Source organism: Oncorhynchus mykiss, chromosome 25 (assembly GCF_013265735.2).
Source record: "Oncorhynchus mykiss isolate Arlee chromosome 25, USDA_OmykA_1.1, whole genome shotgun sequence".
NCBI lineage: Eukaryota > Metazoa > Chordata > Actinopteri > Salmoniformes > Salmonidae > Oncorhynchus > Oncorhynchus mykiss.
Window position 1 is genome coordinate 36,622,982 of NC_048589.1, and position 14,691 is coordinate 36,637,672.

At 47.7% G+C, this 14,691-nt stretch overlaps 2 protein-coding genes across 3 annotated transcripts in view; both read left to right on the forward strand.

Moving 5' to 3' along the window:
• LOC110504238 (nesprin-1) overlaps positions 1 to 8,071 on the forward strand; it is a 181,794-nt gene extending 173,723 nt beyond the window's left edge. For both annotated transcript variants that reach the window (XM_036962622.1, XM_036962623.1), the window contains 4 exons: positions 913 to 1,125; positions 3,867 to 3,962; positions 4,899 to 4,969; positions 6,810 to 8,071. In XM_036962622.1, the coding sequence (XP_036818517.1) occupies positions 913 to 1,125; positions 3,867 to 3,962; positions 4,899 to 4,969; positions 6,810 to 7,053 (624 nt within the window). In that variant the 3' untranslated portion in view covers positions 7,054 to 8,071. The remainder of the gene's footprint in view (positions 1 to 912; positions 1,126 to 3,866; positions 3,963 to 4,898; positions 4,970 to 6,809) is intronic.
• Positions 1 to 14,691, forward strand: part of LOC110505847 (ensconsin) — a 448,490-nt gene that overhangs the window by 246,762 nt on the left and 187,037 nt on the right. The gene's annotated exons all lie outside the window — the stretch shown is intronic.

The following is a 14,691-nucleotide window of genomic DNA, read 5'->3' on the forward strand; positions in this document are numbered from 1 at the left end:
AGTCATTTTTGTTCTGTATCTATGGACGCCACCCAGTCATTTGTTCTAAATGTTCCATTGCCATACTGGCTGGCAACGTTCTTATCCCTTGTTTGCTAGCTAGCCAACTACGGCTAACTTACAGTCACGTCAAAAAGTGCAGCCAGAATAACAGCAAAGTAGCTGCATTTGCGTTTGTTTAAGCTGTTTACTATTTACATTTATTTGGATACATCCATAACAATGAGCTAATGAGGCACGATTTCACCTGTCATAGAAAATGTTCTAACTTGTCAGGACACTATTGTTCAGAGGAGCTAGCCAACAACACAGCTAACACAATCACTTCAAACTGAAGCTGGAAAAACTGCAAACTAGCTGCACTTTGTTTCGTTTTATCTTTTTTTCAATTGACATTTCTTTGTTTATATCCATAAAAATTATGCCAGCTGATTCATGATTTCGACTGGCTGAGAAACTGTCTGTCTGTCTCGTCCCGACTCCAGACACATTCATTACTATGGGACAGATGGAGATTGATTGAATATTGAAACAATGTTGCAAATGTCGGAGAGACAGACAGTAATGTTTATACAAATCTCCACTGTTAAAAAAAGAAATGTTAGTCTAAAGGAAATATGAGATAATGTCTCGATGCTTCTTATAGTGGAGATCAAGTTTATACATTGCTTGGCTGGGCTGATGAGACAGTGGATTCCACAGTCAGATGGCATAAACCATATTCTGTGAGGGCTGATTCGGAGTTGAGATAAGCACACACAAATCTGACTTTTATATAAATTATTGATTGATGTCAACTGGAGACTTTTAAATTAAGTGTGGGAATCTCAAATTAGAAAATGTCCTTGAGTGACTGACACCTTGCAGTAAGTAAAATTGTGAACCAACCAATCTCCCTTACTCCATCCACAGAAAATCCGCTGTGAGCTGCTAGACACCCAGAGGAAGGTGTTGTCCCTGCAGGACATGTCCCTGCAGCTGCTGGTCAACAGCGAGGGCAGTGACTGTCTGGAGGCCAAGGAGAAGGTTCACGTCATCGGGAACCGCCTCAAACTGCTCTTCAAGGAGGTGACCAGAGACCTCAAAGAGCTGGAGAAGATTCTGGACATGAACAGCAGCCAACAGGTCAGAACAGACGCACTTTTACAATTAAAAAAGAACAATGGAATGCATCTCCATTTATTTTTTTATTTCACCTTTATTTAACCAGGTAGGCTAGTTGAGAACAAGTTCTCATTTGCAACTGCGACCTGGCCAAGATAAAGCAAAGCAGTGTGACACAGTCAACAACACAGAGTTACACATGGAGTAAACAAACAAGCCAATAGCACAAACAAGTCAATGACACAGTAGAGAAAGGAAAGTATATCTACAGTGTGTGCAAAGGGCATTAGGAGGTAGGCAATAAAAAGGCCATAGGAGCGAATAATCACAATTTAACAGATTAACACTGGAGTGATAAATGAGCAGATGATGATGTGCAAGTAGAGATACTGGTGTGAAAAAGAGCAGAAAAGTAAATAAAATAAAAACAGTATGGGGATGAAGTAGGTAGATTGGGTGGGCTATTTACAGACAGACTATATACAGCTGCAGTGATCGGTTAGCTGCTCAGATAGTTTATGTTTAAAGTTGGTGAGGGAAGTAAAAGAATAAAAGATTTTTGTAATTCGTTCCAGTCACTGGCAGCAGAGAACTGGAAGGAAAGGCGGCCAAATGAGGTGTTGGCTTTGGGGATGATCAGTGAGTCATACCTGCTGGAATGTGTGCTACGGGTGGGTGTTGTTATCGTGACCAGTGAACTGAGATAAGGCGGAGCTTTACTTAGCATAGACTTATAGATGACCTGGAGCCAGTGGGTCTGGCAACGAGTATGTAGTGAGGGCCAGCCGACTAGAGCATACAGGTCGCAGTGGTGGGTGGTATACGGTGATTTGGGAACAAAACGGGTGGCACTGTGATAGACTGCATCCAGTTTGGTGAGTAGAGTGTTGGAAGCTATTTTGTAGATGACATCGCCGAAGTCGAGGATCGGTAGGATAGTCAGTTTTACTAGGGTAAGTTTGGCGGCGTGAGTGAAGGAGGCTTTGTTGCAAAATAGAAAGCCGATTCTAGATTTGATTTTGGATTAGCGATGTTTAATATGAGTCTGGAAGGAGAGTTTACAGTCTAGCCAGACACCTAGGTATTTATAGTTGTTCACACATTCTAGGTCGGCACCGTCCAGGGTGGTGATGCTAGTCGGGTGGGCGGGTGTGGGCAGCGAACGGTTGAAAAGCATGCATTTGGTTTTACTAGCATTTTTAGAGCAGTTGGAGGCCACGGAAGGAGTGTTGAATGGCATTGAAGCTAGCACAGTGTCCAAGGAAGGGCCAGAAGTATACAGAATGGTGGCGTCTGCGTAGAGGTGGATCAGGGAATCGCCTGCAGCAAGAGCGACATCATTGATATATACAGAGAAAAGAGTCAGCCCGAAAATGTAACCCTGCAGTACCCCCATAGAGACCGCCAGAGGTCCGGACAACATGCCCTCCGATTTGACACACTGAACTCTGTCTGCAAAGTAGTTGGTGAACCAAGCAAGGCAGTCTTCAGAAAAACCAAGGCTATTGAGTCTGCCGATAAGAATGTGGTGATTGACAGAGTCGAAAGCCTTGGCCAGGTCGGTGAAGACGGCTGCACAGTACTGTCTTTTATCGATGCCGGTTATGATATCGTTTAGTACCTTGAGCGTGGCTGAGGTGCACCCGGATTGCACAGCGGAGAAGGTACGGTGGGATTCGAAATGGTCAGTGATCTGTTTATTAACTTGGCTTTCGTAGACTTTAGGGCAGCATGGATATAGGTCTGCAACAGTTTGGGTCTAGGGTGTCACCCCCTTTGAAGAGGGGGATGACCGCGGCAGCTTTCCAATCTTTAGGGATCTCGGACGATATGAAAGAGAGGTTGAACAGGCTGGTAATAGGGGTTGCAACAATGGCGGCGGATAGTTTTAGAAAGAGAGGGTCCAGATTGTCTAGCCCAGCTGATTTGTACTGGTCCAGGTTTTGCAGCTCTTTCAGAACATCTGCTGTCTGGATATGGGTGAAAGAGAATCTGGGGAGGCTTGGGCGAGTAGCCAGGAGGCCGGGGTTGGAGTAGCCAGGAGGAAGGCATGGCCAGTCATTGAGAAATGCTTATTGAAATGTTCGATTATCATGGATTTATCAGTGGTGACCGTGTTACCTAGCCTCGGTGCAGTGGGCAGCTGGGAGGAGGTGCTCTTGTTCTCCATAGACTTTACAGTGTCCCAAAACCTTTTGGAGTTAGAGCTACAGGATGCGAATTTCTGCTTGAAAAAGCTAGCCTTTGCTTTCCTGGCTGACTGCGTGTATTGGTTCCTGACTTCCCTGAACAGTTGCATATCGTGGGGACTATCCGATGCTATGGCAGTCCGCCACAGGATGTTTTTGTGCTGGTCGAGGGCAGTCAGGTCTGGAGTGAACCAAGGGCTATATCTGTTCTTAGTTCTGCATTTTTTGAACGGGGCATGCTTATCTAAGATGGTGAGGAAATTACTTCTAAAGAATGACCAGGCATCCTCGACTGACGGGATGAGGTCAATATCCTTCCAGGATACCCGGGCCAGGTCGATTAGAAAGGCCTGCTCGCAGAAGTGTTTTAGGGAGTGTGCAGTAGACACATTACACAATAAGAAATAGTGCAGGAGACAGGTTTGTAGCGTTTCTCTACTGTATCTAACACCGTTTCATGCTTGGCCTCCCTCCCTCCCTCTGTGTGTATCTCTCCCTCTCGCCCTCCCTCCCCCCTCTCATCCTCTTTCTCCCTCCCTCTTGTCTCTCTCTTTCTCTTCTCTTTCATCTCAGGATCTGTCTACGTGGTCGTCAGCTGATGAGCTAGACTCCACCTCTGGTTCCATAAGCCCGGTGTCGGGCAGGAGCACGCCAAGTCGCCGTCGATCGGTAACGTATAGTAATACTCCTGACATGGTTACATGGTGCCCTACCAGAAGGAAGGTGTCCCTAAGACTGACAGTGCGTCACTTGTGCCCCTGAATGCAACGCCCAGTTTGCTCCAGTTTAAGGCCATGCAAAGTCACTCCCTCCCACCATCCCAGGACCTCTCTTTCTCACCTTTTCTCTGTACACCTTCCTACATGTATATACATTCCACACACAACTCTGACTCTTTTTCCACATCTTTATTCTTTCATGTTATATCATCTCCCAGAGACAAACCGACCAGAGCACTTGAGACATCATTATACCCCCTCTTAAAAAAAATATATATATTATCTTATTTTATTGATTGACTTTCCCCCTAAACTTCAACATCTACTTCTGGTTTCTCCTGACCAAATGTGTCCCATCTTTTTCTTATTTTCTTTAGTCCTGTGGTTTTAGAGTGCTGTGGTTTTAGAGTCCTGTAGTTTTAGAGTGCTGTAGTTTAGTGCTCATGAAATATTGGCTCTTTAAAACCCTTGGTTTTTATCAATTAAATTCTATAGAAGTTATGTCTTGTCTTCACTTCAATCCCAATGGTTGATCTCAGTGATTTGAAGATACAGTACATGTATATCTTAAATTTGTTACATCTGTCTTCCACATAGCAAATCATGCATCATATCATACGTTGTGCTTCAGCAGCGAATGAATTCCCTTTGTTCCAAATAACAGCATGACCATCCAGCTGTAGCTGTTCAAAGTAGCTGTACACTTTGAAAAAAGCTAGTTCATTTATTTTCTCTAGTTGTCACCTTCCTTCACATATTTGATTTCTTCTAAGATCACCTTCTATTCTTTATTTGGGGTATTTTCTTTTCATCGGTAGCTTTGTTCTTTATTTGCCTGGACTGAAACATACTTTCTTTCTTTTACCCCCGTGTTCATTGCAAACAGCAACGGGGCAAATGTAGTATGTCACAGCAGACCTCTGGACCCTCTGTGAGCAGTCCACACAGATCACACAGGTACCTTTCTCCTGGTTTGTAGAACACCCAGAAGACAATAGAACTCCTGGAACATGTTACACCTGTTCTGGAACCGTAGTCCGTTGTGCTGCACCGACAACACATACAGTACATTGCAACAACTGTACTGTAAAAGAAACAATAGAAAACCCTGAATACTGATTTTTACTTACTTCCAAAGGTTCATCAAAGTTTAATGAAAAATTAATTCCATCATCTTCGACCATTCTAGACACTATGTAGAGGCTATAGGGTTTAGCAGAAAATGTGGTTATAGCCCACACATCCTTTACACTACAGTTCTGCAATAACTAAATATATAGGCCTCTTTGTTGCCAATGTCCTCGGCTGCTTGATTAACTACGCTACCCAGAATGCACCTTGAGTGCTTAACATACTGTCAACAGTTTCTTTAATACCTCTTGGTAACTATAGAGCTCTTACCGCTCCTTCTCTACTGCTAGTGAGCACACGCAGTTGTTCTCTTGAATTGCCAAGCCAGCAAGCATCTGCAATGAACAATATGATGGCAGCAAGTCTATCTCTCTATTTCTTTCTTTCTTTCTCTTGTGTGTGACATCTATTTAATCTATTTCTTCTATTTCACATATCGAATCCACCATCTCCCCCTCACTCCCCTCAATCAGCCATCACCCCTATCATGTCTCCATTTGTGGAATGTTAGGGGGCACTTTGATCACAGTCTAGACAGACAGACCTGAGGGTAAAACGAACATCACTGTTATCTGGCTATGCAAACCATGATTTATAATTTTAGGATTCCCTTTGGTGTAAGCTAATTCAAATAGGCCCCATTGTCAGCTATGCCAGAGAAACAGCAGGTACCACATTGTCGTAAAGTGTTGTAAATCAGAACGCTATAATTGTGTTACTGTAGTGTTCATCCCTTACCTGAGAAATATGAGTTAATAGTGAATAGTACAAAACATGTTATTTAGCATGTTAATAGATCTAGTCTGTCTTCTCAGTTTGACAGCAGCCCAGTCAGATGAGGGTATATTAAGATGGTTCTGCTGCTGACTAATGCTACATCGAGCTTCACCTAGCTACACCCTTTAAAACAGACTGCTCTATGCTGCTATGCTCCTGTCTTGGCATGCTTTGCATTTATCAGGATTTAAACTCCTCACAGAGAGGTCTTGAAGGACTATCTAAAACATTTAAACTGCTACTTCCTGCATGCATGTTGTCTCCCGTCCTAACACCTTACATCCTTTTACAAAGGAGTGTCAGCTCAACATCCTGTATTTGTTTTATGGGTTTGAAAATCATTTATTGAAAATGTTTGTCAGTGCTTGTCAAGTGTCATTCAACTGACTGTGGGTGTATTGATTACCAATATAAACTGGGTGGTTTGAGCCCTGAATGCTGATTGGCTGTCAGCCGTGGTATATCAGACCGTATACCACGGGTATGACCCCCAAATTTTTTTTTACTCATCTTATTACGTTGGTAACCAGTTTATAATAGCAATAAGGCACCTAGGGGGTTTGCGTTGCATCGTGCCTAAGAACAGCCCTTAGCCGTGGTATATTGGCCATATACCACACCCTCGGGCCTTATTGATTAAATATAATTCGGTAATTTGATCATGGCTGTGTCAATACACAGTTCATCATTATACTTGTAGAGCAATAACATAGTTTCTGTCTTGTAAACTACAAAGGAAATAGATATTTGATTCTGTTGAATCCAATGACAAAATGGATAGTTGGATGGGTGGTCTGGTCTGGATACATGTCCTTAGCTGTACAGTAGGTGTCATAACCTAAGTCTGCTTGTTGTGTTGTTGTGTGCTCTCCGTGTCGTATCCTATCAGGTTTCCCGTCGCTGGGTCCGCTTCCTCCCCTTCTGAGGCAGAGGGGAAATCATCATCGTCATGTTTCCTGTACCGCGTCCTACGGGTGGCGGTGCCCCTCCAGTTGCTGTTCCTCTTGCTGCTGGTGGGCATGGTCTGCCTGGTGCCAGTGTGTGAGGCGGATTTCGACTGCAGCCAGTCCAATAACTTTGCCCGTTCCTTCCACCCGATGCTACAATACACCAACGGGCCCCCTCCTGTATAATCTTTCATGACAGACCAAACATTTGGTTCTGAGTACCGAGCGAGATTACAGCCTGGCCCTGGTATGGAGACGAACCTGAGGAGAATAGTTGGGCTTTTTGAACTTCTTGACTGTTGTGGATTTCAACTCTATGGGTCTCTCTCTTGTCGTTTTTTCCCCCAATAACAGTGCGGGAACTGTTTCAATGCTCCGCTAGTTTGCAGCTTCCATGAAGAATAGCGATATGGCGTTCCGTCATTCTGCACCTTGTGTTGCCGTGCATAAGCAAGCAAAAACCTTAGTTATATCTTCTTTGTTCTGTATGGATGAAGTACAGCAGCACTCTTAACTTGTCTTTTCACTCGTGTCTTCTTTTAGTTTTCTGTTATGTTGTATGTACAGACGAAGAAGCGTCTTAGGGGCAGCAAATGTAAGAACCAAAAATGTTTGTGACGGCAGTCAGTGGATATCCCCTGTTAAGGTACATGCCATGTGTTGCCATTTGTCCTCTAGTTCAATGCAGAGCATGTACTCTGTGAATGTGCCTGTTGTAGCAATTGAACACTTGTAAAATATCATTTTAAGATTACTTATATTGCAATATTTTTTTTACTTGTGTTTTGGCATGCGGTTATGATCTTTGCTTATGGGTGTGTCCGTGATGAATATTTGATTTTTAATCTGAATTATACCTGGGCGTAAGAATCTATTTAGTCTGAATTGTGTATTGAATGTGTATGTAAAAGAAAGGCCGTAATGAAGAGTTATTTGCTATAAACTGTTTAAAAGCATAAGAAACATTGAAAATATGGACTGAACACTCATTTTTATTTTTCTAGCTGAAAATATGGATTCTACAAACAAACTATTAATCAACAGTATAACGAATTATAAAACTGTATATTTTCTATGGCTCTGTGTGTTTAGTATTAAATGTACAACAGTCCAGGATTACTTAACATATTCTGTACATAATATCAATGTAAATCAATAATCTATATCTGACCCTAAATTACAAATATTGAATGCCAAATTCTCATTTTGATTCTGTCTTTTATTTAACATAATTCCTCTCTGTGGGAAGCAACATTTCTAACTCTTCTACTCTGTCAAGTCAATAACGCTGAATCAGTCTTTGGATCCTACCTTCCATACATCATAAACTCAATTCAAAGCACAATTTCAATGGTCCAAAAAACATATGATACCTCTCAAATTTCATTCAGGTGCCTGTCTTGAGCGGAGTCCTCTGGGGAGATTTAGGCATAGATCAGTGCTACAATGCGATTGACATTCAATTCCATGATACAGATTGAATCTAGCCCGTACGCTTCATTCACGGGGAGAGCCACAGGGTCAGTGGACCTCTGAGAGACAGCTGAGAGGGATCCGATAGACCCAGAGGTATGTTTGTTCTGGAGCTCTGGGAGATGGGAGTCCTGGTGGTGGGTAGGACAGGACCAGGGAGTGGTGATGGTGGAGGTCATGGTGGTGGGTAGGACAGGACCAGGGAGTGGTGGTGGTGGGTAGGACAGGACCAGGGAGTGGTGATGGTGGAGGTCATGGTGGTGGGTAGGACAGGACCAGGGAGTCCTGGTGGTGGGTAGGACAGGACCAGGGAGTGGTGATGGTGGAGGTCATGGTGGTGGGTAGGACAGGACCAGGGAGTGGTAATGGTAGAGGTCATGGTGGTGGGTAGGACAGGACCAGGGAGTGGTGGTGGTAATGGTAGAGGTCATGGTGGTGGGTAGGACAGGGCCAGGGAGTGGTGGTGGTAATGGTAGAGGTCATGGTGGTGGGTAGGACAGGGCCAGGGAGTGGTGGTGGTAATGGTAGAGGTCATGGTGGTGGGTAGGACAGGGCCAGGGAGTGGTGGTGGTAATGGTAGAGGTCATGGTGGTGGGTAGGACAGGGCCAGGGAGTGGTGGTGGTAATGGTAGAGGTCATGGTGGTGGGTAGGACAGGGCCAGGGAGTGGTGGTGGTAATGGTAGAGGTCATGGTGGTGGGTAGGACAGGACCAGGGAGTGGTGGTGGTAATGGTAGAGGTCATGGTGGTGGGTAGGACAGGACCAGGGAGTGGTGGTGTTGGTGGAGGTCATGGTGGTGGGTAGGACAGGGCCAGGGAGTGGTGGTGGTGGTGGTGGTGGTGGTGGAAGTCATGGTGGTGGGTAGGACAGGACCAGGGAGTGGTGGTGGTAATGGTAGAGGTCATGGTGGTGGGTAGGACAGGGCCAGGGAGTGGTGGTGGTAATGGTAGAGGTCATGGTGGTGGGTAGGACAGGGCCAGGGAGTGGTGGTGGTGGTGGAGGTCATGGTGGTGGCGGTGGGGGTGAAGCAGGCACTCCAGTGATTTGATCATGTCGTAGTTTGGAAGGTTCGGGGCTGTGACGTCCAGACCTAACATCTGAGAGACCACCAGGGCTGTGACTTCTAGACCTAACATCTGAGAGACCACCAGGGCTGTGACTTCTAGACCTAACATCTGAGAGACCACCAGGGCTGTGACTTCTAGACCTAACATCTGAGAGACCACCAGGGCTGTGACTTCTAGACCTAACATCTGAGAGACCACCAGGGCTGTGACTTCTAGACCTAACATCTGAGAGACCACCAGGGCTGTGACTTCTAGACCTAACATCTGAGAGACCACCAGGGCTGTGACTTCTAGACCTAACATCTGAGAGACCACCAGGGCTGTGACTTCTAGACCTAACATCTGAGAGACCACCCTTCAGGAAGTCTACCAACTGAAACAATAGAGCAGATACACCTCAAGTCAGGTTTCTGATGTTATTTTCTGTACTCCTCAATCAAATGCCATTCTGTTTGTATGTGTGTGTGCATGTGTGTTTCTGTCTTTCTATGAGAGCATCCATTTGTGCATGCATGCCTGTGCGTGTTAATACGACTATGTATCCATCCATCCCACCACCTTTTTCTCACTGTGTGTGAGCTGGGCCAGAGTCTGTCTGAGGGTGGTAAGCTGCTGCTGAGCCTCCCTGGCCTGGTGCTCCTGGCTCTGTAGATCTGTCCTGGCTGTGGTCAGCCTCTCCTCTACCTGGGCCTTCCCCTTCTCCAGCTCCTCCAGACTCTTACTCTGCTCCCCAATGGCCTGGCTTTGCTCCGGGACTTTGAGCTTAGATACAACATTCCAAATTTGACAGGAATGCCCTTTAAGTTTCATCATATTACTTCACAAAAACATAACATTGCGACCAATGGTATGTTATAACAATGTTATACAGAAGTAGAAATTATACTGTCAGTAAACAATTATCACAGTTTACATATAATACAAAGTGCTAATTAGTGGTAATAACCAACAGTTTTAAACTACATTTGGAATCTTGTACAGGTATTTCACAGGCAGTTAGAGGAATCAGACAGAGAAGAGTAGGTAGGTGAAGTTCTATGACTCTAGAGGATGTGTGGGCTGTAAGCATCCTGCCCTCTACCTTCAGCTTGTTGGTATGTGACAGCTGGGCCTTGAGCTCTGTGATGGAGACCTTACTGGAACCCAGTTCCCCCTGCAGTCGCTCCACCTTTTTCTGTAGACTATAATAAAATATAACAGATACATTAGATAGAATATAATACTGTATATTCTTTACAATAGATACTTTACATCTATTTTGTGAGTAAAATACAATTTGTCTTCTGCCTATCCCTACCCAACCCCTGGATGGGTAGCATTTTTAGCTGTTACGTGTCTTGCTCAAGGGCACAATGGCAGGAGATGGTACCTGGGATCACAGACCAGCAGCCCTCCGGTTGCTGATTCAGTTCCCACTTTTTGCACCCAGCCCGGGTCTTAAACCAGCAACCTTCTGGCTATCAGCCCGGCTCTCTAACCTCAAAGCTACCTGCAGCTTGCTGGCGGTCACAGGGGTGTCGTCTCACTCCACGGCCAGGGCTGAGCAACTCCTCTTCTCCTCCACTAGCTCAGTCACTTTCCACCTCAACAGCTTTATGTGGAACTCCTTACTCTCAGACCTCTCTTTCTGAACCTTTAACTGCAGACGACATGGTAAACGGGTGTTTATCCATTTTCAGCATACAATGATACAGTACTAGGACATCAACAGTAATGATATGAACTAGATTGACAGAAATGTTGGTGTGAAATCCATTTACTCCGCTGTGGAATGTGGGAGCATACAAAAGAACCAGCGTGCTTGAGTTTTTTCCCCCTACAGCTTAAGGTGTGCAAACAACTCTCTGCCCATTCAACAAATGACATGTAGATTAGATTGGATAAGTTTATTAGTCACATGCACAGGGTTGCAGAAGTCATCGCAGGGTACAGTGAAATTCTTATGCTCCAAGATCCAACAATGCAGGTCAAAAAAAGAAAAGTGAATGAGACAATAATACAAAAATAATAATATATACACATTTACAACTGTAGCAATGGTACATGTCCGTTGGGGGGTGGGGGCAGGGTACATGTCCATTGGGGGGTGGGGGCAGGGTACATGTCCACTGGGGGGTGGGGGCAGGGTACATGTCCATTGGGGGGTGGGGGCAGGGTACATGTCCGTTGGGGGGTGGGGGCAGGGTACATGTCCACTGGGGGGTGGGGGCAGGGTACATGTCCGTTGGGGGGTGGGGGCAGGGTACATGTCCACTGGGGGGTGGGGGCAGGGTACATGTCCATTGGGGGGTGGGGGCAGGGTACATGTCCACTGGGGGGTGGGGGCAGGGTACATGTCCACTGGGGGGTGGGGGCAGGGTACATGTCCGTTGGGGGGTGGGGGCAGGGTACATGTCCACTGGGGGGTGGGGGCAGGGTACATGTCCGTTGGGGGGTGGGGGCAGGGTACATGTCCACTGGGGGGTGGGGGCAGGGTACATGTCCGTTGGGGGGTGGGGGCAGGGTACATGTCCGTTGGGGGGTGGGGGAAGGGTACATGTCCATTGGGGGGTGGGGGAAGGGTACATGTCCATTGGGGGGTGGGGGAAGGGTACATGTCCATTGGGGGGTGGGGGCAGGGTACATGTCCGTTGGGGTGTGGGGGCAGGGTAAATGTCCATTGGGGGGTGGGGGCAGGGTACATGTCCATTGGGGGGTGGGGGCAGGGTACATGTCTGTTGGGGGGTGGGGGCAGGGTACATGTCCATTGGGGGGTGGGGGCAGGGTACATGTCCATTGGGGGGTGGGGGCAGGGTACATGTCCGTTGGGGGGTGGGGGCAGGGTACATGTCCATTGGGGGGTGGGGGCAGGGTACATGTCCGTTGGGGGGTGGGGGCAGGGTACATGTCCGTTGGGGGGTGGGGGCAGGGTACATGTCCGTTGGGGTGTGGGGGCAGGGTAAATGTCCATTGGGGGGTGGGGGAAGGGTACATGTCCGTTGGGGGGTGGGGGAAGGGTACATGTCCGTTGGGGGGTGGGGGAAGGGTACATGTCCATTGGGGGGTGGGGGCAGGATAAATGTCCATTGGGGGGTGGGGGCAGGGTACATGTCCATTGGGGGGTGGGGGCAGGGTACATGTCCGTTGGGGGGTGGGGGCAGGGTAAATGTCCATTGGGGGGTGGGGGCAGGGTAAATGTCCATTGGGGAGTGGGGGCAGGGTAAATGTCCATTGGGGGGTGGGGGCAGGGTACATGTCCGTTGGGGGGTGGGGGCAGGGTACTTGTCCGTTGGGGGGTGGGGGCAGGGTAAATGTCCATTGGGGGGTGGGGGCAGGGTACATGTCCGTTGGGGGGTGGGGGCAGGGTAAATGTCCATTGGGGGGTGGAGGCAGGGTACATGTCCGTTGGGGGGTGGGGGCAGGGTACATGTCCATTGGGGGGTGGGGGCAGGGTAAATGTCCATTGGGGGGTGGGGGCAGGGTACATGTCCGTTGGGGGGTGGGGGCAGGGTACATGTCCATTGGGGGGTGGGGGTGGGGGCAGGGTACATGTCCGTTGGGGGGTGGGGGCAGGGTACATGTCCGTTGGGGGGTGGGGGTGGGGGCAGGGTACATGTCCGTTGGGGGGTGGGGGTGGGGGCAGGGTACATGTCCGTTGGAGGGTGGGGGCAGGGTACATGTCCGTTGGGGGGTGGGGGCAGGGTACATGTCCATTGGGGGGTGGGGGCAGGGTAAATGTCCATTGGGGGGTGGGGGCAGGGTACATGTCCGTTGGGGGGTGGGGGCAGGGTACATGTCCGTTGGGGGGTGGGGGTGGGGGCAGGGTACATGTCCATTGGGGGGTGGGGGTGGGGGCAGGGTACATGTCCGTTGGGGGGTGGGGGCAGGGTACATGTCCATTGGGGGGTGGGGGTGGGGGCAGGGTACATGTCCGTTGGGGGGTGGGGGCAGGGTACATGTCCGTTGGGGGGTGGGGGCAGGGTAAATGTCCATTGGGGGGTGGGGGCAGGGTACATGTCCGTTGGAGGGTGGGGGCAGGGTACATGTCCGTTGGGGTGTGGGGGCAGGGTAAATGTCCATTGGGGGGTGGGGGCAGGGTACATGTCCGTTGGGGGGTGGGGGCAGGGTACATGTCCGTTGAGGAGTGGGGGCAGGGTACATATCCGTTGGGGGGTGGGGGTGGGGGCAGGGTAAATGTCCGTTGGGAGGATGTATGAATGTTAATAGGGGAGCTGCAAGGGGAAGTGAGAAGTGAATGAAACAACAATTACAAAGAATAATACTGTCTAGACATATTACAGCTCTAAAGTAGTAGCTAGTTACAGTTGCGATAAACTACATTTTGTGTACCATTCGCTGTAGGTTGTGGGTGGGCCAGGGTCTTGCTTTCCACCAAAGCTGTTGCTCTACTCGAGACAGAATGAGCTGTAGCCTCATGTCGAAGCCCAGATCTGGAACTGCTCATACTGCATGGGAAAATACGAGGCCCATATTTACAAAGTGTCTCAGAGTACGAGTGCTGATCTGGGATCAATTTTTCCTTTGAAACAATATATGCCATTTAGTAGAAGCTTTTATCAAAAGAGACTAACAGTCATGTGTGCATGCATTTCATGTACGGGTGGTCAGAGGGGGTTGGGTTAAATGCGGAAGACACATTTCAGTTGAATGCAATCTGACTAAGTACGAATGCACAACTGACTAAGTATCCACCTTTCCCTTTCATAACGAATACGCGGGGGGGTGGGGGGGAGGGCTGATCCTAGTTCAGCAGTCCTACTCTGGGACACTTTGTGAATACAGGCCCATGCAGTAATATCTCTGCTATTCCAGTTACATCAAAATGCATTTGCAGTAAATGTGCCTGTGCCACTTTAATAAGAGGATGCTAATGGGCCTGGACCAGAGTCCCTTGACAATTTGGTATTAAGAAAAGAAAAGCCTGGACACCGTACGCTGCTCCCCTGCTTTATTCCTGTACCAACGTACAGCACAGGAGCAGCATTAACTGTGTGTGGACTTTTCTTTATTCCTGTACCAACGTACAGCACAGGAGCAGCATTAACTGTGTGTGGACTTTTCTTGATTCCTGTACCAACGTACAGCACAGGAGCAGCATTAACTGTGTGTGGACTTTTCTTTATTCCTGTACCAACATACAGCACAGGACTTTTCTTGATTCCCTTTTTGTTGGTCCAGCACCAGTGGAGAAATATTGGATGTGCATGTCACCTTCTACACACTGTGATAAATAAATATCTGCTATTCCAGGAACATCTAAACACTGACAGGAAATAACAAGGCA